We start from the raw sequence: 25,270 nt of genomic DNA on the forward strand, positions 1-25,270 counted from the left end.
ACGCCGGAATTCCGACCGGCGCAATCCCGACATATTCTCCCTCCATGGCTGTCCATGACACCCATAGAGGGAGAATAAATTAGTGTGGCGGAACGCTCGCCACCCCTGTCGGGATTGTGTGGTCGGGATTCCGGCGTCTGTATTTCGACCACCGGGATCCCGTCCAGCGGGATTTAGTACTGATCCCCTTCTATGGGCTGCAGCCAATACAGTCAGTAGAAGCTGTGGTTTTGTGGATGCGCAGTACCGTCACTGCTACTGTGTATATGCGGGTCCCGGCGTCTGTTCACTGTACATAGCACAGATGCCAGGACACAGGAGGCAGTGGGGACAAGAAGGGGATGACCCAGCAGCATCACCAGTGGCAGCCCTCCTCCTCAAACAAAATAGGAGCTGCCGCTAGTTATGAGCTGATTGGCTGGTACTTTATCTCTCACCAATGCTTACAACATCCTCCCAGCACCACGTTCTTTATAACAATGAGACTGTCTTAAAATGAATGACTTGGCATTCATATGATTAAGTCTGACACACATTTTCATTTTTTTATGTGGAGACAACAGAAAACGGGTCAATCTCCACGCACCCGGCTGCTGTCAAATCCACCCGCTCACAGTTCTGCATGAGGTGTGTAGCAGCAGCCGCCAGGTGGCGATCGTGCAGCTGTTCTCTATGGTAATAATGTTACTGGTCATATGACCGGAAGCGTCTTGCAGCAGTCCTTTCTGTGGCTCTTTCGACTCTTCCCAGGCACAGCAGCAGCTGGGCTCCTCCGCGGGTCTCTCTCTCCACACAGACCCCGTGGTGTGGCGCTGTCACTAAGCCAGCGGGTTCCGGCCAGGGCTCCATGCACTCAGCTCCTCTGAGCCCTGAGCTGCCTGCATCCCACCCACACACTGCAATATGAGTCACCCAGCACAGGAGCACAGTACCTTACATTCCTCATTCCTGCTCGCAGCTCTGGCCCCATCTACCTCTCAGGCATGGAGAAGATAAAGACCCCCCATATTCAGTAACCCACCAATCATTCAGCTGACCTGTACTGACCTCCAGCCCCCCTGTCACCTGCTTTCTGCACATCTTTGCTGGCCTGTGAGCTCTGCTCCCTATACTCCCCTTAGGTAAGCAGCACTTCCCTCAGCATTTGTTTTACCAATACATTCTTATATGCATCTCACAGCTGCTGCCTCATTGCTTGTCTTTGCAGATGGACATTAACACTCTAGCTGCACAATCAGATATTAATGGTGAGTAACCGATATGTAACCTCATATGCCTGCCAGATTTCTTCACAGCAAATATCTATCTATCTATCTATCTATCTATCTATCTATCTATCTATCTATCTATCTATCACAGAGGCTCTGCACTCACCATAATAACTAACAATGGGGTTTTGGTTCATTAATTGATCAATGGTTTTAAGCTTGCAGCCCCTGACAAGGGACCCCATATATATCCTGTACTGTACATGAATGCATGGTTTGTTTGTTTTTATACACATTGTCATGTAATGTTTATTAATGAGGAATGTGAGTGGCAGAGTCCGTCCATGGGTTCGATTTTTGATTGTTAATCTTTACTGGGAGTTTGTATGTTCTCCACTTTTGCTTAGTTTGATTTGGTTGTTCTGTTTTCATCCCTCCTAAACACATACTGGTAGGGTAACTGGATTTTGATAAAAAAAATAATAATAAAAAAAAATCTTGGTGTTCATTCTTACAAATCAGTTTATTTGTGTTTATAATGGTTCTTTGTGTAGTGATTTAGCATAACACCTGACCATTATGAAATATCCTTCTCATAGTAATTCTTGGGTACTATTGTTCTCCTCCTGTATTTACAGTACTTGCATACGTGATATAAGTAATGTACTAAATCCTCCTAGTCTGATTGCATGTTTCCATACAAATGTAATGTCATTCGTACAAATTAGTTAAACAGTTTTTATCTGTTTCTAGTGTTTGGGAGCAAATGGTCGATTGTCATTTGCTCTCATCCATTACCAAATTTTCATTCCAACCAGCCATATTTGGCAGATTATCTTCCAGATAATTGTATAGTGTGTTCCTAGCTGTATTAGTTGAGACTAATATAGCCCATACACTTGTGAGATATCAGGTACAATCCTTCGATTTCGACCGCATCTGTGAGAGAAATCGAAGGATTGCATGCACATTTTAGGTATCTTGCGACGCGCGGGCACATTGGTAGTCTCAAGATAGTATGTGCTGCACTTAATATTTATCGCATCGCAGTGCGGTCGCATGTGTTTTCAAAAACACATGCAATATATCGCACTGCGATGGGCACCCGCTGGGAGCGGCCAGTCGCTGCTCCCACTCACGTGATTACCATGCGATCTATCGCATGGTAATCACTTTGGCAGTACAGGTGCGATTTCATCGCACCTGAACTGCCGGTGCTATGCCCCGCGATGTCGCGGGGCATCGCACAAGTGTATGGGCACCATTAAGGCCCAAACACACTGGGCGGTTTTGAGCTGAAAGCGGCTCACTTTTGGTGTGTTGATCTGCTTTCAGCTCAAAACCGCCCAGTGTGTATCCCCCGGCGATGAGCGCTGATGCGTGCTCCCGCTTCATCGCTGGCAGCCGCTGTTCATCTGCTGATATTACCAGTAGATGAACGGCGGGGTGAACTGCTTTCCATAGTGTCCTTCTATGGAAAGCTGTTCACCCCCGCTGACATCGCTGGGCAGGGGGGAAAAGCGCTCAGTGTGGTAGCACTGAGCGATTTTCAGCCCAGCGATGTCAGCGATCATCGCTGTGCGTACACCCTGGACAAAAACGCCCAGTGTGTATGGACCTTAAAACCTTCTATATTAGGCACTTTAAACATCTATAGCAGGCATTCCCAACGTTGGTCTTCAAGGCACACCAACAGTGCAGGTTTTAGGGATATCCAGGCTTCAGCACAGATGGTTAAATAAAAATAACTGAGGTACTAATTAAGTCGCCTGTGCTCAAGCCTGGATATCACTAAAACCTGCACTGTTAAGACATACACACTAGAAGAATTTTTCCAACGATATGAGCGATAATGACGGTTTTGATCGATGTATCGTTTAAATCGTCTAGTGTGTACACAGCGAACGAATGGTGCGAGCACCCGCATTTGAAGCGGGTTGTCAGTCGTCCATGTATGCCGCTCAATCACAGCAGAGCAGATCTTTCGTTGTTCAGGTCATTTGTAACATAAATCAATATAATTTGTTAGGCAGTTCAAGGGAAATTGCTCATCTTCCTAATTGTTCATCTTTCACATCTTTGAAGTTTACTAGTGTGTATGGGCATTTAGTGTGCCTTGGGGACTGAGGTTGGGAATTCCTGATCTACAGTGATTTCACTATTCTTAATAGTGACATTGAAGAATTGTGTGTTTATGTAATTATGATTGTAGTAATGTTTATAAAAATAAATAAATCTGTAAGTGTGTATATGTGTATGTATGTGTATATATAAATAAATAAAGGTGGGGGATATTCACTAATATTTATTGGGGAGCAGCATTTACATATCTTCAGATGTGATAATTTGAATAAGAGTGCCAGCAAGGCATACACACTTTAGTGTGTTCCTTATAAGGGGGTAGGGGGCTGGACAAATATAAATTCAAATAAAAGCTGGCATCACTGTATTCCCTTTCACAAGAGCCTTAGATTACAGTATACCTGGTATTTCTGTAAGAGGAGCAAAATGAAAAGTAACAAATCGTTTCAAGAAGTAACATTTGAGATTGGCTTAATAGGCATTAATAAATCTGGTTGCCTCACAAATAAAAACAAGGATGCTAATTGATAGCTTAATATAATGAGGACCAATTAGCCCTCCTCAGCTGAAGGGACTAACCATCATAGAAGTAATGGCTCCAATCAGAATACATAAAGCATGTGCTTGGCGCTTCCCAAAGCAGGGTGTGGGGATGACGCCCTGCCGAAACAGCCTAGGGCAGGGTTTCCCAAACTTTTTTGCATCACGGCGCCCTACAGTAACAGAATGTTTTTCACGGCACCCCTAGGCCAAAAGTTTCTTATTGAGAAATGTAGGGAAAAAAAATGAAATTAAGTAAATTATGTTTATATGCCACCCTTAGGTTCAGTTGTGTGGCGAGGGACAAGATTTGCTTCAGTTTGTTGACATATTTTATGATTGGCAGCCACCATCACTTGTTTTGCCTATTACATTGACAATAAATAATTGGTCCTGGACCACCAGTCCGAGGCACCCCTACATGTGTCCTGCTGTACCCCAGGGTGCCACGGCACACAGTTTCAGAATCGGTGGCCTAGAATGAACACTAAATTCAGATATATTTCTCTATCGTCCTTGTGGATGCTGGGGTTCCTGAAAGGACCATGGGGAATAGCGGCTCCGCAGGAGACAGGGCACAAAAAGTAAAGCTTTCCGATCAGGTGGTGTGCACTGGCTCCTCCCCCTATGACCCTCCTCCAGACTCCAGTTAGATTTTTGTGCCCGGCCGAGAAGGGTGCAATCTAGGTGGCTCTCCTAAAGAGCTGCTTAGAGAAAGTTTAGCTTAGGTTTTTTATTTTACAGTGAGTCCTGCTGGCAACAGGATCACTGCAACGAGGGACTTAGGGGAGAAGGAGTGAACTCACCTGCGTGCAGGATGGATTGGCTTCTTGGCTACTGGACATTAGCTCCAGAGGGACGATCACAGGTACAGCCTGGATGGTCACCGGAGCCGCGCCGCCGGCCCCCTTGCAGATGCTGAAGTAAGAAGAGGTCCAGAATCGGCGGCTGAAGACTCCTGCAGTCTTCTAAAGGTAGCGCACAGCACTGCAGCTGTGCGCCATTTTCCTCTCAGCACACTTCACACGGCAGTCACTGAGGGTGCAGGGCGCTGGGAGGGGGGCGCCCTGGGAGGCAAATGAAAACCTTTTTTGGCGAAAAATACCTCACATATAGCCCCCAGAGGCTATATGGAGATATTTAACCCCTGCCAAGATTCACTAAATAGCGGGAGACGAGCCCGCCGAAAAAGGGGCGGGGCCTATCTCCTCAGCACACAGCGCCATTTTCTCTCACAGAAAGCCTGGAGAGAAGGCTCCCAGGCTCTCCCCTGCACTGCACTACAGAAACAGGGTTAAAACAGAGAGGGGGGGCACTGATTTTGGCGATATTGAGATATATATAAAGATGCTATAAGGGAAAACACTTATATAAGGTTGTCCCTATATAATTATAGCGTTTTGGTGTGTGCTGGCAAACTCTCCCTCTGTCTCCCCAAAGGGCTAGTGTGGGTCCTGTCCTCTGTCAGAGCATTCCCGGTGTGTGTGCTGTGTGTCGGTACGTGTGTGTCGACATGTATGAGGACGATGTTGGTGAGGAGGCGGAGAAATTGCCTGTAATGGTGATGTCACTCTCTAGGGAGTCGACACCGGAATGGATGGCTTATTTAGGGAATTACGTGAGAATGTCAACACGCTGCAAGGTCGGTTGACGACGTGAGACGGCCGACAAACTATTAGTACCGGTCCAGGCGTCTCAGAAACACCGTCAGGGGCGTTAAAAACGCCCATTTACCTCAGTCGGTCGACACAGACACGGACACTGAATCCAGTGTCGACGGTGAATAAACAAACGTATTTCTCATTAGGGCCACACGTTAAGGGCAATGAAGGAGGTGTTGCATATTTCTGATACTACAAGTACCACAAAAAAGGGTATTATGTGGGAGTGAAAAAACTACCTGTAGTTTTTCCTGAATCAGATAAAATAAAATGAAGTGTGTGATGATGCGTGGGGTTACCCCGATAGCAAATATTGGCGTTATACCCTTTCCCGCCAGAAATTAGGGCGCGTTGGGAAACACCCCTTAGGGTGATAAGGCGCTCACACGCTTATCAAGTGGCGTTACCGTCTCCAGATACGGCCGCCCTCAAGGAGCCAGCTGATAGGAAGCTGGAAAGATATCCTAAAAAGTATATACACACATACGGTGGTTATACTGCGACCAGCGATCGCCATCAGCCTGGAGATGCAGTGCTGGGTTGGCTTGGTCGGATTCCCTGACTGAAAATATTTTATTCATATAGAGCATTTAATAGGATGCATTCTATATATATGTACGTGAGATGCACAGAGGGATATTTGCTCTCTGGCATCAAGATAAGTACGTTGTCCATATCACCCAGAAGATGTCATGGACACGACAGTGGTCAGGTGATACAGATCCCATACGGCACATGGAAGTATTGCCGTATAAAGGGAAGGAGTTAGTTGGGGTCGGTCCATCGGACCTGGGGACCACGGCAACAGCTGGGAAATCCAACCTTTTTACCCCAAGTTACATCTCAGCTGAAAAAGACACCGTCTTTTCAGCCTCAATCCTTCCTTTCCCATGAGGGCATGCAGGCAAAAGGCCAGTCATATCTGCCCAGACATAGAGGTAAGGGAAGTAGACTGCAGCAGGCAGCCCCTTCCCAGGAAAAGAAGCCCTCCACCGCGTCTGCCAAGTCCTCAGCATGACGCTGGGGCCATGCAAGCGGACTCAAGGTGGGGGGGTAGTCTCAAGAGTCTCAGCGCGCAGTGGGATCACTCGCAGGTTGACCCCTAGATAGTACAAGTATTATCCCAGGGGTACAGATTGGAGAGTCGAGACATCTTCTCCTCGCAGGTTTCTGAAGTCTGCTTTACCAACGGCTCCCTCCGACAGGGAGGCAGCATTGGAAACAATTCACAAGCTGTATATCCAGCAGGTGATAATCAAAGTACCCCTCCTACAACAAGGAAAAGGGTATTATTTTTCCACACTATATTGTGGTACTGACGCCAGACGGCTTGGTGAGACATAGTCTAAACTGAAATCTTTGAACACTTACATAAAAGGTTCAAATCGAGATGGAGTCACTCAGAGCAGTGATAGCGAACCGGAAAAAAGGGGACTATATGGTGTCCCTGGACATCAAGGATTACCTCCATGTCCAAATTTGCCCTTCTCAACAAGGGTACCTCTGGTTCGTGGTACAGAACTGTCAATATCAGTTTCAGACGATGCCGTTTGAATTATCCACGGCACCCCGGGCCTTTTACCAAGGTAATGGCCGAAAAGATGTTTCTTCAAAGAAAAAAGGCATCTAAATTATCCCTTACTTGGACGATATCCTGAAAAGGGCAAGTTCCAGAGAACAGTTGGAGGTCGGAAGAGCACTATCTAAAGTAGTTCTACGACAGCACGACTGGATTCTAAATATTCCAAGAATCGCAGCTGTTTTCCGACGATACGTCTGCTGTTCCTAGGAATGATTCTGGGCATAGTCCAGAAAAAGGTGTTCCTCCGGGAGGAAAAAGCCAAGGAGTTATTCGACCTAGTCAGAAACCTCCTAAAACCAGGCCAAGTATCAGTGCATCAATGCACAGGAGTCCTGGGAAAAATGGTGGCTTCTTACGAAGCGATTCCATTCGGCAGATCTCAGGGGATTTGCTGGACGAATGGTCCGGATCGCATTTTCAGATGCATCAGCGGATAATCCTGTCTCCAAGGACAAGGGTGTCTCTTCTGTGGGGGCTGCAGAGTGCTCATCTTTTAGAGGGCAGCACACTCAGCATTCAGGACTGTGTTCTGGGGACCACGGATACCAGCCTGAGAGGCTGGGGAGTAGTCACACAGGGAAAAAATTTCCAAGGAAGTGTGGTCAAGTCTGGAGACTTCTCTCCACATGAATATACTGGAGCTAAGGGCAATTTACAATGCTCTGAGCCTAGGAAGACTCCTGCTTCAAAGTCAACCGGTGCTGATCCAGTAGGACATCATCATGGCGGTCGCCCACGTTATCAGACGGGGCGACACAAGAAGCAGGAGGGCAATGACAGCAAGGATTCTTCGCTGGGCGGAAAATCATGTGATAACACTGTCAGCAGTGTTCATTCCGGGAGTGGGCAACTGGGAAGATTTCCTCAGCATAAATGAATTCCACCCGGAAAAGTGGAAACTTAATCTGGAAGTTTCCACATGATTGTAAACCGTTGGGAAAGACCAAAGGTGGTTATGATGGCGTCCCACCTGAAGCGCCAGGTCAAGAGACACTCAGGCAATAGCTGGGACGCTCTGGTAACACCGTCGGTGTACCAGTCGGTGTATGTGTTCCATCCTCTGCTTTTCATACCCAATGTATTGAAAATGATAGGAAGGAGAGGAGTAAGAACTATACTCGTGGCTCCGGTTTGGCCAAGAAGGACTTGGTTCCCGGAACTTAAAGAGATACTAAGAAGGGTCTTGATTCGGCAAGAACCGTGTCTGTTCCGGGACTTACCGCAGCTGCGTTGACGCCAAGGCGGGTGAACGCCGGATCCTAAGGGAAAGAGGCATTCCGGAAGAGGTCATCCCTACCCTGGTCAGAGCCAGGAAGGAGGTGACCGCACAACATTATCACCACTTAGGTGAAAATATGTGCCAGGGTGTGAGTCCAGGAAGGCTCCACGGAAGAATTTCAACTAGGTTAATTTCTACATTTCCTGCAAACAGGAGTGTCTATGGGTCTCAAATTGGGTCCATTAAGGTTCAAATTTCGGCCTGTTGATTTTCTTCCAGAAAGAAATTGGCTTCAGTTCCTGAAGTCCAGAAGTTGTTAAGGGAGTACTGCATATACAGCCCCTTTGATGTCTCCAGTGGCACTGGGCGATCTCAACGTAGTTTTGGGATTCCTAAAAAATCACATTGGTTTAAACAACTCAAATCTGTGGATTTGATATATCTCACATGGAAAATGACCATGCTGTTGGTCCTGGCCTCGGCCAGGCGAGTGTCAGAATTGGCGGCTTTATCTCACAAAGCCATATCTGATTGTCCATTCGGACAGAGCAAAGCTGCGGACTCGTCCCCAGTTTCTCCTTAAGGTGGTGTCAGCGTTTCACCTGAACCAGCTTATTGTGGTACCTGCGGCTACTAGGGACTTGGAGGACTCCAAGTTGCTGGATGTTATCAGGGCCCTGAAAATATAGTTTCCAGGTTGGCTGGAGTCAGGAAATCTGACTTGCTGTTTATCCTGTATGCACCCAACAATGCTGGGTGCTTCTGCTTCTAAGCAGTCGATTGCTCGTGGGATTGGTAGCACAATTCAACTTGCACATTCTGTGGCAGGCCTGCCACAGTCTAAATCTGTTAAGGCCCATTCCACAAGGAAGGTGGGCTCATCTTGGGCGGCTGCCCGAGGGGTCTCGGCATTACAACTTTGCCGAGCAGCTACGTGGTCGGGGGAGAACACGTTTGTAAAATTCTACAAATTTGATACCCTGGCAAAAGAGGACCTGGAGTTCTCTCATTCGGTGCTGCAGAGTCATCCGCACTCTCCCGCCCGTTTGGGAGCTTTGGTATAATCCCCATGGTCCTTTCAGGAACCCCAGCATCCACAAGGACGATAGAGAAAATAAGAATTTACTTACCGATAATTCTATTTCTCGGAGTCCGTAGTGGATGCTGGGCGCCCATCCCAAGTGCGGATTATCTGCAATACTTGTACATAGTTATTGCTAACTAAATCGGGTTATTGTTGTTGTGAGCCATCTTTTCAGAGGCTCCGCTGTTATCATACTGTTAACTGGGTTCAGATCACAGGTTGTACAGTGTGATTGGTGTGGCTGGTATGAGTCTTACCCGGGATTCAAAATTCCTCCCTTATTGTGTACGCTCGTCCGGGCACAGTACCTAACTGGAGTCTGGAGGAGGGTCATAGGGGGAGGAGCCAGTGCACACCACCTGATCGGAAAGCTTTACTTTTTGTGCCCTGTCTCCTGCGGAGCCGCTATTCCCCATGGTCCTTTCAGGAACCCCAGCATCCACTACGGACTCCGAGAAATAGAATTATCGGTAAGTAAATTCTTATTTATGCTCTTTGTAACAGAAAAATACAGTCTCACTTTCTGCACTCCAAATGTCCCCTTGTTTTAAACGATCCTCACAGCGATGTCATGATATGCATGAAAAAAAGAGAAACAAAATACAATAGTGTAATCCTGTATGGACACTACAGTTCTTTCCACTGTGTAAAGGGGAAACTAGGTGATGAAGATGGTCCCAGAAAAGAGATATGACGTCCACCTTTTTATGGGGTCACCCAAAAGTGATGCCGTGAAGATACGGTAATGAATCCTTACGTGTATGCTTACTTGAAAAAGTGGGATAGAAAGCACATAAAGGTTTCTTTTCCGTAAATATTATTTTCTCTTTCGCCCGTATAATGAGTATGGATATCACTCATATGGTGGGTATGCAATTAAAAAAGGGAAGCCAATTAGTATCCATATTGATGTCCTAAACCGGTTCATCCATTGAGGGGAGCATATGACAAATTGTTGTAATATCCGGATCATTTCATGTCAGTCGATTCCATCTCTGTTCCCCAAATTGGTATGGCCGGTTGTCTATTTGTGTTTCATTTGTGAATTTTAAATAAAAAGGGTTTCCTTTGCCCTAATTGGCTTCCCTTTTTTAATTGCACTATTGTATTTTTTTTTTCATGCATATCATGACATCGCTGTGAGGATCGTTTAAAACAAGGACATTTGGAGCGCAGAAAGTGAGACTGTATTTTTCTGTTACATATTGTCTTTGTAGGTTGGTGACCTATTTGTACTGTCTTCTGCTGCTCCATTTTGCAGCGCCTCAGAAAGATCTCTTTATTTATATATATATATTATGCTCTTTGTCTAGCGTGGAATCGGTACTTTGGTTTTGACATCCAGAATGTTGACCATAAACATGTCGGTATATTTGCAGTGTCGATATAGTCATTATGTTGACATTGTTAATGTGAAATTCAGTTTCTAACATGTTCTGTTGGTTGTTAGAGCTGAAGCTTTTTTTAGGTGCAAGAAACGGGTTGGGATTGATATGCTGGCAGTCAGGATACATACCAGTGTCGGGATTCCGGGGTCGGTATTTCGACTGCAGGGATTCCGACCGCCAGGATCCTGCATGAAACTATACAGTAGAATTTGAGACTGGTAAATTTGATCACATTTTTCAATATATTGTTTTACACAAATGGTCAACTGTGATTCTTTATATAGTATAAATGTGATACATACGATATACCGGCTGTCAGTATCCCGACAGCTGCATCCCGTCTGCCGGAATACCGGTAGCGAGGCAGTGAGTCCCCTCGCGGACTCGCTTCGCTTGCCACAGGTTCTGTTCCCACTCGGTTGGTGGCATGACCCACCAACCGAATGGGAAGTACGGGCAGCTGTCGGGATGCCAGCTGTTGGTTTATTGGCGGGTGTTGGGATTCCGGCATCGGTCTCCTGAACGCCGGGATCCCGACAGCCGGTAAACTGCATCCCGTCTAAATGTGGTATCTACGGAATGCAGAATGTTAACTTCTCTGTTTGACTATGTGGGTGTATTTTGTTTTTTTTCTGTAACATAGTTACAAAGTGTCATTAATGAAAGGCCATATAAAGAATGTTATTGGTAGTTAGTTATATTCTATGGCCAGACATTTCCATGACACACATGGTTATCAGTTGTTAGTAGTTAGGATGTTAACCTAAGTTCCCTTTTTTGTTGGCCTTGTGTTACTGTTAAACAACTCGTCATTTGCTTTTTGGGGAGGGATCGTTTTACTTTACATTTGTCATGATTACTGTCTCCTCTTCCAAGCGGCTACAGATCTTCTGGTTTATACGAAACAATATAATATGTATGTAACTCCTCTCATTCACACACCTGTTCCAATGAAAAGGAATGTGGGTCTGGTAGTTTTGTTTATTTGCTTTGCCGGTACAGTCTAAATGCATGGCGGAAGATGTAGCTTTCTGCCTGCTGATTATCATCAGTCTGACAAAGTACTGCTGATAAGTAAAGTGAGCCGCACCTAAACACCAGTCAGATATATCGAAAGTCCGCAGCATGAGAGAACGCAAATATGTGGAGGAGTGCATCCATTTCCAGATATTGGGGGTAATTCCAAGTTGATCGCAGCAGGATTTTTGTTAGCAATTGGGCAAAACCATGTGCACTGCAGGGGAGGCAGATATAACATGTGCAGAGAGAGTTAGATTTGGGTGTAGTGTGTTCAATCTGCAATCTAACTTGCAGGGTAAAAATAAAGCAGCCAGTATTTACCCTGCACAGAAACAAAATAACCCACCCAAATCTAACTCTTTCTGCACATGTTATATCTGCCTCCCCTGCAGTGCACATGGTTTTGCCCAATTGCTAAAAAAAATCCTGCTGCGATCAACTTGGAATTACCCCCATTGTAAGGTTTAGCATATGCCACTGGGGTCTCTAAGAACCTGATTCAGAGCTGTGAACATATGTAAATGCTGCAGGTGGCATCTTTTCACACATGGGCCACGGAGGAAGGTATATCAACCCCTAAATATTTCAGAATCCCATCTGATCCAGAATTGAGATGAGGGGGAGGAAGATTGGAGAAGCAAATTGGGTCCATGAGTTGGAGAATTTCTGACTTATGACCATTAATTCTACATTTAAAAGCTTTAGGTCACGGAGTATAACCGGGATAGGAGTGGAAGGGCATGAAATATAAAAAAGTCATCAGTGAACATAGAATGGTTTAAGGTCTTGTCACCCACCCGGATGCCATGATAAGCATTATTTGTATGGAGTTAAATAGGAAGGGATTCAAATACTAAATCAAACGAGGAAATTGGGCGTTGCTGGCTAAGGAGGACATCTGTATTAACCTCACACTGGTAATCAAATGTGGCCGCTTCAGAAATGTTTTATTTGCTGAACATCCATAGGAAATATAAAATAGTTGTCTGTGAAAAGAGTCACAGGAAATATTAGGATGTGTGATATCAGGGCTAGAAAAATCCCGTTTACCATGTCCATTTCTAAATGCAGTTTTCAATTACCGGCAGATAATGTTAACATGTATTAATGCAGTGTTTTTACCCATGCACGCAACATTTTTTCTAGTCAGTGAGAAGTTCATGTTAAGTTTACCGGCAGTGAAATGTCCTCTTGTGGTTAAATAAATCGGGCCCTAGAAATTGCTAAATACTTCATCTCAACCAGCGGCCGCTGCCCCCCATCTACCAAGTGCAAGGGGGCGCGGGGGGGGGGGGGGGGGTTAAGCACCTATAAACATACATGGCAAGATGTATGTAATATATGTTCTGGTAGTGTATCCGGGATCAGCAGCGGCGCTGTGTATCAGACACCCTTTAGATCCCGGTACTTTGCACTGGGTTTACCTCTCCTAAAGCTGCCCCCAGACTCCTGTGAAACTAGCTAATAATGTGGGGGTGGGCTTAGGAGCATGAAGCCTAGTGCAGAGACCCAGGTTCAGCAAGGCGGACGTGATACATAGTGCCACTGCGACATGTATGTTTATATGTGCTTAGCCCCACACACACACACAAACACACTAGGTAGTTGGTGCTGCAGTCAACGCTGATCTAGACTATGATTAAGAATACTTCTTACGAAGTCTCTTATTGGTGGTATATATTCTGTCAAGTGAGGCCTAAAAGAATTTTTCTGTCACCTGACTGTTGGAGGCTCTGCAGACATGGGCAGTAAGGGGCAGTCATGTCCTGTATTGACCTCTTTCTGGGACACTGTGTTCTCTCTGAACATCCTTTTATCTAGGAGATTAGCTGCATACACCCTTGCAGCAATTGACTGCTTCGTGGCCAAACATTTGAAGAACCCACATTAATCAGCCCCTAATTCACTTAGAGTCAAATTGTGGGATCTTTGGCTGTTCTTTTGCTGTAGACCTCTATCTGCCTCCTTCCTTGGCCCCTTATCTCCCATTGTTGGTACATGTTTGGTGGACAGTTTTCTACCCATAGAGTTCCCTTCAGTGTATGTCCCTGCTACAATCAACAAAGTCATAGCCCCTAAAGACTTTTCCCTTACTCAGTAATCCGACTAGGATCCATCTAGGTATCTCCTCATTAGTCCTGTGCCCCTCCAGCCACCAATTCCCCATCTATTTCAGTTCTTAAATAATTGGATGTATGGTCATGTTGTACTTGTTTATTGGCTGTTCATTTGTACTTGTGTATGTCATTCTCTTGACAGTCTAAAATAAAGAATTATACAAAGAAACAAAAAGTTTTGGAATATTTTTTTGTGTGTTACCCTATTGTGCTGTAAATAGCATCCCGCACTACAGTTAATTTTCTATAGACTATTATATATGATCCTCGGTCATTACAGCTATAGATAAACCTTTATCACAAGCTGTGATGTCACTGTAGCTAGAGCTGTGTCCCTTTATTAATTTGTAACTGCAATAAGCAGCTTTAGGGGTATATTTAATTAGGGTTGAAAACTGCAGTCTGTCGAAAAGACGTCGGTTTTCGACTTTTTAAGGTCAAATAGTGATTCGACCTATTCAGTCCCATCAGTTTTTATCGTGGAATTCGACTTGTCGAATAGTAAGTGAATCGGCGGTATAGCTGCCGATTCACTCAAAAGTACGCGAAACAGGGCCAAATTCGACAGGATTTGGCCCCATTTCCGACCATCTCAGTCCGACAAAAAATGGAGGAGAAGAGGGGAGGGGGAGACGGGGGACAGACGCAGGGTATACAGGGGAGATCAGTGCTGCAGCAGGATGTCTCACAGCCGCGCCGCTCATGGCAGCGTCCACCCGGCTCCAGCAAGTGAGGTCACTCTTGTTGGAGCCGGGTGGATACTGCCGTGAGGTTGGGAGGCTGTGAGATGTCCTTCTGCAGCGCTACTGTAACGCTGCTCTCCTCGGTCTCCCCGCGGCTCCCCCCCCCCTCTCCTCCACTGGGTCCCTCATCTCAGTTCGACTTTTTAAAAGTCGAATTGAGATGAGATTGAATAGGGGTTGTCGGATCCATTCCGACAAATGCATGTCGGAATGAATCCGACCCTAATTGAATATACCCCTTAGTGTACTTGTTCATCCAATATTAATAGGTTTAGACCAGTTAATTGGATGTTGTGAAATATTTTCTTTAACGGAACATGCCTAAGCAGTATAAATATCTAGCTGAACCTATGGTTGGCCAACTCAATAAAAAGGTTGCATTCCTTCGTCCCAAATTCCGCACCTTTTATAGTTGCATATAATTTGATATTCCCTCCCCCCTTTCCCTTCTTTATTGGCAAGACTAATGTTGGGCATACACGGTCAGATAAAATGCCTGTCAGACCGTCGGATATTTCATCTGACAGGCTGACACCAGCAGATAAAGTGGCCATACACGGAGATATCTTACAGTATATGGCCACAATATCTGATTTCCTTCCCTGGAGAGGAGACGTTTCTCCGTTCTGATGGAATGAGAAATGTCTGGCTGTGACAGTGCATTTGCTGCCTAAGTTCGCCAACTTGAACCTACAAAAAAAAATATTGCATTGGACAGACTTGCCTGATGATTTGGCATGTCTGACCAATCCGTATTTTTGGAAGGGTCGTGCACATACAATGTACAATTACCTGGTCAATACTAGTCACATAAAAGTGTATAATATATGCCCACATGTTAAGTGACTGGTGTGTGTCTGCCAGAGAATTCAGGGACCTGTTCATCTGCAGTGGGTGGTCAGTGTTATTGGGGAAGGTGGAAGTGGGATGATTAAGATGCTTCTGATTGGACATTAGCTACACCACTGGAGAAGTATGATCTTGATTCGGATGTTAAATTTGTACTTGGCTATTGGTGCTCTTAATAGCTTTTCCTCTATATATCCTGCTTTATGAAAAGTGAAGGTGCTGCATGCCGCTGGCTGCTGACCTCAATGTGGAGTGTGACCTGACATGTAAGGTAAACACTTTGATTTGCACAATTTCTGGGATGACCTGGTTAGACTGTGTGCTTTCCTGGCTTTACAGGGTGAAAGGAATTTGTCCCTGGATCTCTGAGTTGGCAGTGTATCAGTCCTTTCATTTCCTGTTTGAGTGGGTGAGTGGAATGTACTGTTTAATCTGACTGTGTAAAAGACTGTAGGTGTAGGAGTTGCTGGGATATATATAGATGTTCAGTTTCTTTAGATGTCTGGAATGTGCTTACTCAACCCCACTCAGTGTAAATGATAACTTTAGAAAAATGTCAGGTTTGGCTCTAGTAGGGGTGGTTGTAGATCTGACCACCATAAATACATTTTTCCTTGTAACCCTAAATATCAACAGCAGGCCTGTCCAACCTGTGGCTCTCCAGCTGTTGTTAAACTCAGTTTTAGCATTCCCTAATAGCAAAACTGGGGTAAGGCATGCTGGGATTTTGTAGTTTCACAACAGCTGGAAAGCCACAGGCTGGCCAGTCCCGATCTACAGGGTATAGCAGTGTCTACCTAAGTAGATTTTGCTGGTATTTAATGCTGCGTATTTGTTAGCAGCCACCAAGTGATTCGTTTTTTTTCTGATTCAGTCGAATGCTGACAAATAGCAGTACTCTGTTATGCACTATTATAGCATAGTTTGGAAAACCAAAGTGAATTATAACGAATCCGTTTATTTTAAAACTAGAGACCACATTCATTTATCTCCAGCTTCTTTCATGAACACTTCTGTTCATCTTTATCTTTGTGATGTAACCTAGCTTTATCTTTTATATATACTTGTCCTGATGCACATGTTGTGAATGGATGGTTTTCAACAAAACATGTAGACTCCTAGGGCCGGATGTAATTGCTTGTGACTAGGCCGGAGCTCTGCGACTGACTCCTTCCGAACTCGTACTTTTTTTTTTTTTTTAAAGTAGCAAACATTTACAAGGCAAAACAAACCAGGTTTTGCCTTGTAAACGTTTGCTGCTTTAAAAAAACATACACGTTCGGCCGGAGTCTCAAAAGCCATTAAATCCGGCCCCTAATCTGAAAATCACTTCAACTTGCATGTAAAATGCTGTCCAACATAACTGATTACATGATTCTCTGGTCACACCCAAGTCATTCTGAACATTGGCCACAAACCATAAAAGAAAAAATTGAAATGCAGCCTTTTACATCCCCCCCCCCCCCTCCACGTTTGCCTTATCCAATCCGAAATGAGATTACTTTCTTACATGTGTGTTGTTTTCTGCTGTCCTATGAGATAATACCCTTCATGCATATGTGTTGGGAAAAGGAATAAAAACACTTGAAAACTTTTTTTTTTTCAGTGCATATGGCTACCTGGCAAGTTACATTTACAGTATAGTGTATATAGAAGGGGTTGTGAGCTTTCAAACAGTTGTAACCATATGTTATTGTTAAACTTGTTATACCAGTCACAAGCTTTTGTTAATGTTTCCTTATTCAGTAACAAATATGGGCAAGTGGAATGTGTATGCGCTTCAGGAGAGTTTACGTTATAATTTTAGCTGAATGATTGAAAGAATAAAATGTTGCAAACCAGATGTTCTGTAAATAATTATGTTGAATCATTGAATTGGAAATAATGCAACTGTTTTCGTTCTGTTTTATAGGCCCTACACACTGGGCGATATTAGTGAAAGATATGAACGATCTCGTTCATTAATGAACGAGATACCGTTCATATCTTTCAGTGTGGAGGCTCCAGCGATGAACGATGTGCGGCCCCACGCTCGTTCATCGCTGGTGTCCTGTTGCTTGTGCATGCAGGCCAATATGGACGATCTCGTCCATATTTGCATGCGCTGCTATGGAGTCGGGTGACGGGGGGAGTGAAGAAACTTCACCACCTGGCACTGCCCCCCCCCCCGCCGCCGGGTCGCCCGTCGACCGTATCCACCATCGGGCAGCGCGGGTTTGGATCGCGTAGGGCCCATTACTTGTGTTACGACGTAAAATATGCTGGAGGGAACTGATAAAACGTTTTGTGTGTGCTGCTGATCATGTGCGAGTGGTGTGGTGTATGGCTAATGTAGTGATGGCAGTGCCCAATAGAATTATTTTACAATTAATGACTGAGCTTGCTAGAGAATGGCGTGTTGTTGCTAGGTTTGAGCGAGGGGATGAAAGATTGGATACTTTTATCCTATGTTGACATAAACCATTTACTTTATGTAGTAAGTTAGGCTACTTTCTCTGACGTCCTAGTGGATGCTGGGACTCCGTAAGGACCATGGGAATAGCGGCTCCGCAGGAGACAGGGCACAAAATAAAAGCTTAAGGATCAGGTGGTGTGCACTGGCTCCTCCCCCTATGACCCTCCTCCAAGCCTCAGTTAGATTTTTGTGCCCGGCCGAGAAGGGTGCAATCTAGGTGGCTCTCCTGAGCTGCTTAGAATAAAAGTTGTTTTTTTTTTTTTTTTTTTTTTCAGTGAGTCCTGCTGGCAACAGGCTCACTGCATCGTGGGACTAAGGGGAGAAGAAACGGACTCACCTGAGTGCAGAGTGGATCGGGTTTCTTAGGCTACTGGACACTAGCTCCAGAGGGACGATCACAGGTTCAGCCTGGATGGGTCACCGGAGCCGCGCCGCCGTCCCCCTTACAGAGCCAGAAGAGACGAAGAGGTCCGGTGAAATCGGCGGCAGAAGACATCCTGTCTTCAGACTAAGGTAGCGCACAGCACCGCAGCTGTGCGCCATTGCTCTCAGCACACTTCACACTCCGGTCACTGAGGGTGCAGGGCGCTGGGGGGGGAGCGCCCTGAGACGCAATATAACAGAATACCTTAGGTGGCAAAACAGAATACATCACATATAGCTCCTGGGCTATATGGATGTATTTTAATCCCCTGCCATTTTACACAAAAAAGCGGGAGATAAGGACGTCGTGAAGGGGCGGAGCCTATCTCCTCCGCACACAAGCGCCATTTTCCCTCACAGCTCCGCTGGAAGGACGGCTCCCTGACTCTCCCCTGCAGTCCTGCTTCAGAATCAGGGTAAAAAAGAGAAGGGGGGGCACGTTTGGCAGCAAATAAATATATTAACAGCAGCTATAAGGGAGTAACACTTATATAAGGTTATCCCTGTATATATATATATAGCGCTGGGTGTGTGCTGGCAGACTCTCCCTCTGTCTCTCCAAAGGGCTAAGTGGGGTCCTGTCCTCTATCAGAGCATTCCCGGTGTGTGTGCTGTGTGTCGGTACGCGTGTGTCGACATGTATGAGGAGGAAAATGATGTGGAGGCGGAGCAGTTGCCTGTGTTGGTGATGTCACCCCCTAGGGAGTCGACACCTGACTGGATGATTGTATTTAAACAATTAAGTGATAATGTCAGCAATTTGCAAAAAACTGTTGACGACATGAGACAGCCGGCAAATCAATTAGTGCCTGTCCAGGCGTCTCAAACACCGTCAGGGGCGCTAAAACGCCCGTTACCTCAGTGGGTCGACACAGACCCTGACACAGATACTGAGTCTAGTGTCGACGGTGACGAGACAAACGTAATGTCCAGTAGGGCCACACGTTACATGATCACGGCAATGAAAGAGGCATTGAACCTTTCTGACACTACAAGTACCACAAAGAAGGGTATTATGTGGGGTGAGAAAAAACTACCAATATTTTTTCCTGAGTCAGAGGAAATAAATGAGGTGTGTGAAAAAGCGTGGGTTTCCCCCGATAAAAAACAGCTAATTTCTAAAAAATTATTAGCATTATATCCTTTCCCGCCAGAGGTTAGGGCGCGTTGGGAAACACCCCCTAGGGTAGATAAGGCGCTCACACGTTTATCAAAACAAGTAGCGTTACCGTCTCCTGATACGGCTACCCTCAAAGAACCAGCTGATAGAAGGCTGGAAAATATCCTAAAAAGTATATACACACATACTGGTGTTATACTGCGACTAGCAATCGCCTCAGCCTGGATGTGCAGTGCTGGAGTCGCATGGTCGGATTCCCTGACCGAGAATATTGATACCCTGGATAGGGACAATATTTTGTTAACTATAGAACATTTAAAGGATGCATTACTATATATGCGTGATGCACAGAGGGATATTTGCACCCTGGCATCAAGAGTAAGTGCTATGTCCATCTCTGCCAGAAGAGCGTTATGGACGCGACAGTGGTCAGGGGATGCGGATTCCAAACGGCACATGGAAGTATTGCCGTATAAAGGGGAGGAGTTATTTGGGGCTGGTCTATCGGACCTGGTGGCCACGGCAACGGCTGGAAAATCCACCTTTTTACCCCAGGTCACTCCACATCAGCAGAAAAAGACACCGTCTTTTCAAACTCAGTCCTTTCGTTCCCATAAGTACAAGCGAGCAAAAGGCCACTCCTTTCTGCCCCGGGGCAGAGGAAGAGGAAAAAGACTGCACCATGCAGCCGCTTCCCAGGAGCAGAAGCCCTCCCCTGCTTCTGCCAAGTCTTCAGCATGACGCTGGGGCTTTACAAGCAGACTCAGATATGGTGGGGGCCCGTCTCAAGAATTTCAACGCGCAGTGGGCTCACTCGCAAGTGGATCCCTGGATTCTACAGGTAGTATCGCAGGGGTACAAACTGGAATTCAAGGCGTTTCCCCCTCATCGGTTCCTGAAGTCTGCTTTACCAAAGTCTCCCTCCGACAGGGAGGCAGTTTTGGAAGCCATTCACAAGCTGTATTCCCAGCAGGTGATAATCAAGGTACCCCTCTTGCAACAGGGAAAGGGGTATTATTCCACGCTGTTTGTGGTACCGAAGCCGGACGGCTCGGTGAGACCAATTTTAAATCTGAAATCCTTGAACACTTACATAAAAAGGTTCAAATTCAAGATGGAGTCACTCAGAGCAGTGATAGCGAACCTGGAAGAAGGGGACTATATGGTGTCTCTGGACATCAAAGATGCTTATCTCCACGTCCCAATATACCCTTCTCACCAAGGGTACCTCAGGTTTGTAGTACAAAACTGTCATTATCAGTTTCAGACGCTGCCGTTTGGATTGTCCACGGCACCTCGGGTCTTTACCAAGGTAATGGCCGAAATAATGATTCTTCTACGAAGAAAAGGCATTTTAATTATCCCTTACTTGGACGATCTCCTGATAAGGGCAAGATCCAGGGAACAGTTAGAAGTCGGAGTAGCACTATCTCAGGTAGTGTTACGTCAGCACGGGTGGATTCTAAATATTCCAAAATCGCAGCTGATTCCACCGACACGTCTACTGTTCCTAGGAATGATTCTGAACACAGTCCAGAAGAAGGTGTTTCTCCCGGAAGAGAAGGCCAGGGAGTTATCCGAGCTAGTCAACAATGCCCTAAGTCAAGCAAAACCTCTGCTTCAGGGTCAGGCGGTGTTGATCCAATCGGACAACATCACGTCAGTCGCCCACGTAAACAGACAGGGCGGCACGAGAAGCAGGAGGGCAATGGCAGAAGCTGCAAGGATTCTTCGCTGGGCGGAAAATCATGTGATAGCACTGTCAGCAGTGTTCATTCCGGGAGTGGACAACTGGGAAGCAGACTTCCTCAGCAGACACGACCTTCACCCGGGAGAGTGGGGACTTCACCCAGAAGTCTTCCACCTGATTGTAAACCGTTGGGAAAAACCAAAGGTGGACATGATGGCGTCACGTCTAAACAAAAAACTGGACAGATATTGCGCCAGGTCAAGGGACCCTCAGGCAATAGCAGTGGACGCTCTGGTAACGCCGTGGGTGTACCAGTCAGTGTATGTGTTCCCTCCTCTGCCTCTCATACCAAAAGTACTGAGAATCATAAGAAGGAGAGGAGTAAGAACTATACTCGTGGTTCCGGATTGGCCAAGAAGGACTTGGTACCCGGAACTTCAAGAGATGCTCACGGACGAACCGTGGCCTCTACCTCTAAGAAAGGACCTGCTACTGCAGGGGCCTTGTCTGTTCCAAGACTTACCGCGGCTGCGTTTGACGGCATGGCGGTTGAACGCCGGATCCTGAGGGAAAAAGGCATTCCAGAAGAAGTCATCCCTACTCTGGTCAAAGCCAGGAAGGACGTAACCGCAAAACATTATCACCGCATTTGGCGTAAATATGTTGCGTGGTGTGAGGCCAAGAAGGCCCCTACAGAGGCATTTCAACTGGGTCGTTTCCTTCATTTCCTGCAAACAGGACTGTCTATGGGCCTAAAATTGGGGTCCATTAAGGTTCAAATTTCGGCCCTGTCGATTTTCTTCCAGAAAGAACTGGCTTCAGTACCTGAAGTTCAGACTTTTGTAAAAGGGGTGCTGCACATACAGCCTCCTTTTGTGCCTCCAGTGGCACCTTGGGATCTCAATGTTGTGTTGAGTTTTCTAAAGTCACATTGGTTTGAACCACTTTCCACTGTGGACTTAAAATATCTCACATGGAAGGTGTCGATGCTGTTAGCCTTGGCTTCAGCCAGGCGTGTGTCAGAATTGGCGGCTTTATCATATAAAAGCCCTTACTTAATTTTTCATTCTGACAGGGCGGAATTGAGGACTCGTCCTCAATTTCTACCTAAGGTGGTTTCTGCATTTCACATGAACCAACCTATTGTGGTACCTGCGGCTACCAGGGACTTAGAGGACTCTAAGTTGCTTGACGTTGTCAGGGCCTTGAAAATATATGTTTCCAGGACGGCTGGAGTCAGAAAATCTGACTCGCTGTTTATCCTGTATGCACCCAACAAGCTGGGTGCTCCTGCTTCAAAGCAGACGATTGCTCGTTGGATTTGTAGTACAATTCAGCTTGCACATTCTGTGGCAGGATTGCCACAACCAAAATCAGTAAAAGCCCATTCCACAAGGAAAGTGGGCTCATCTTGGGCGGCTGCCCGAGGGGTCTCGGCTTTACAACTTTGCCGAGCAGCTACTTGGTCAGGGGCAAACACGTTTGCTAAATTCTACAAATTTGATACCCTGGCTGAGGAGGACCTGGAGTTCTCTCATTCGGTGCTGCAGAGTCATCCGCACTCTCCCGCCCGTTTGGGAGCTTTGGTATAATCCCCATGGTCCTTACGGAGTCCCAGCATCCACTAGGACGTCAGAGAAAATAAGATTTTACTTACCGATAAATCTATTTCTCGTAGTCCGTAGTGGATGCTGGGCGCCCATCCCTAGTGCGGATTGTCTGCAATACTTGTATATAGTTATTGTTACAAAAATTCGGGTTATTATTGTTGTGAGCCATCTTTTCAGAGGCTCCTTTGCGTTTATCATACTGTTAACTGGGTTCAGATCACGAGTTGTACGGTGTGATTGGTGTGGCTGGTATGAGTCTTACCCGGGATTCAATATCCTTCCTTATTATGTACGCTCGTCCGGGCACAGTATCCTAACTGAGGCTTGGAGGAGGGTCATAGGGGGAGGAGCCAGTGCACACCACCTGATCCTTAAGCTTTTATTTTGTGCCCTGTCTCCTGCGGAGCCGCTATTCCCATGGTCCTTACGGAGTCCCAGCATCCACTACGGACTACGAGAAATAGATTTATCGGTAAGTAAAATCTTATTTTTTTCTTGTAATAAAAGTGAATAGTGAACATAAGGGTTTTTTGTATTTGTTGAATGCCACATGTTCACATTTTTATATTGTGGTTTAGCTAGACCATCGACATAATTCTTTTAACTGTTTGGTGTGGCTAGTGCCACACAGATACTTTTGTATGCATATGTTGTGTTGCCCTGCAGCATTTATAGAGCTTATCTGTGCCAGTGTATTAGGAACATAGGAGTAAATTTACTAAAGCTTCTAAAACAGAGAATTGGTGATGTTGCCCTTAGCAACCAATCAGATGCTGTCTATCTTTTCTCTATTGCCTTTTAGTCCATGTTAGACTGTATCTGATGCTGTGGGCAACATCGACAATTCTCTGTTCTAGAAGCTTTAGTAAATGTACTCCTCTGAGCTGAATATGTAGGTGCACATAATGTTACTGTGATACTAGTTGATGTGGGAGGCCTAGCTCCATATGCAGCTGCATACATTTCCAGTTATTACTATAAGTAAAGCTTATTTTGCTTCCTCGCTATGGACGTGTGCAGAAATAGGTGATAAGTATTTTATGCTCTAATATCCTGCTTGGTGTCAGAACACGCTGCTTATTGAATCTGCCCCATCTAGCCAACATTATTCCTGTAAAGTTACCAAATTGTGAGCAATGGTTACAATTTTTAATAGTATATCAATGCAAGTGATTTAAGTCACCTTTAGAAAATAAAAATATACTAAAAATATAATAAAGTAATTGGCACTTATGGTTGGTTGTCTTCAGATCCACCTGTCCTACTGGCAGAACTACGTCCAGGCAGAGAACCTCTGTATGACTGGAAGTCCAGCTGCGAGACTTGGAGTGTTGCATTCTCACCTGATGGCTCCTGGTTTGCCTGGTCTCAAGGACATGGCATCATTAAGCTCATTCCATGGCCCCTGGAAGATGAACAATTGTAAGTGTCGGGTTTAGACAATTAATTATATACGTATATGTTGTTACTGTTAATACTGCAACGTGATGTTCACCTGCCTATGATGTTTTTGTAAAACAAAAACCGGAAATCTTTATGATGTTCTTACAAGCAGGAGACCATCATCCTATAGACCCAAAAGTCAATGCTACAAGGGCTCTGAAGTCCAAAGGAAAGGAAGCCTGAAAGAGAAAGTACTGGACTGTGGACAGATAGTTTGGGGCTTGGCCTTTGGTTCCTCGCCTTCACCAGTTGGGCGGAAGCTGTGGCCACATTTCAGGCAACAAGAAGCCGGATCTGGTAGCACACTGCTCCTTTTGGCAACGGGGCTAAGTAATGGACATGTCAAAGTTTGGGATGTGCAAACAGGTAATACACCAAATAAGCTATGTGGCAGTATAGAATGAAAGAATGCTACATTAGAAGGTAATATTCTATATAGTCACAAGAATAGATTGTAAATAAATGAAGGATGAAATAAGGTAATACATTTGGCTCGATTCAATTCGATGACCGTTGAATAGCGCTGGGAAAAAGCTCCCGCAGCGCAGTGGTAAGTCGGAGAATGCCCATTCTCCCGGACTAAACAGGGTGTATTGTCGGGAGAACGGGCATTCTCCGACTTAAGTGCGTGACGCTGTTTCCATCTCGCTAAGGGCAGAAATTAGCATCACACTGGCACATTTATCAGATTTCTGCTCGCACCCATCCGGGGGTGCAAGAAGAAATCCGGTCGTTGGGTGTCACATAGCGCTGTATTGAATAGCCCTGGGATCTAATTCCCGGTGCAATTCAACTGTCATCAAATTGAATTGTGCCCAGTGGCTACAATAGTTATGTCAGCTGTTTGTAGAAGGCACTGTTTTTTTATTACTAGTTATCTCCCCAGAGTGTAGGTATATAGAACATAAATGTCACAATAAGACTACTTAACACAAACTGTAATGATCAATGCCTGTATGTATTTAAGATATAGTCATCATTTTACTGTAGTACCACCTTCACGAGGACTGATGTGGGCAATAAATCTAAGCAGTTC

General features: G+C 45.5%; 1 protein-coding gene across 3 annotated transcripts in view; it reads left to right on the forward strand.

Moving 5' to 3' along the window:
* The first annotated feature begins 700 nt into the window (after window positions 1-700).
* Window positions 701-25,270, forward strand: part of WSB2 (WD repeat and SOCS box containing 2) — a 61,147-nt gene continuing 36,577 nt past the window's right edge. Inside the window, exons 1-4 of one of the 3 annotated variants that reach the window (XM_063964327.1) lie at window positions 701-1,121; window positions 1,208-1,247; window positions 24,042-24,213; window positions 24,344-24,600. In XM_063964327.1, coding sequence (XP_063820397.1) covers window positions 1,208-1,247; window positions 24,042-24,213; window positions 24,344-24,600 — 469 coding nt within the window. In that variant the 5' untranslated portion in view covers window positions 701-1,121. The remainder of the gene's footprint in view (window positions 1,122-1,207; window positions 1,248-24,041; window positions 24,214-24,343; window positions 24,601-25,270) is intronic. The other 2 variants (XM_063964325.1, XM_063964326.1) reach the window with 2 other exon arrangements.

This window comes from Pseudophryne corroboree, chromosome 1 (assembly GCF_028390025.1).
Source record: "Pseudophryne corroboree isolate aPseCor3 chromosome 1, aPseCor3.hap2, whole genome shotgun sequence".
NCBI lineage: Eukaryota > Metazoa > Chordata > Amphibia > Anura > Myobatrachidae > Pseudophryne > Pseudophryne corroboree.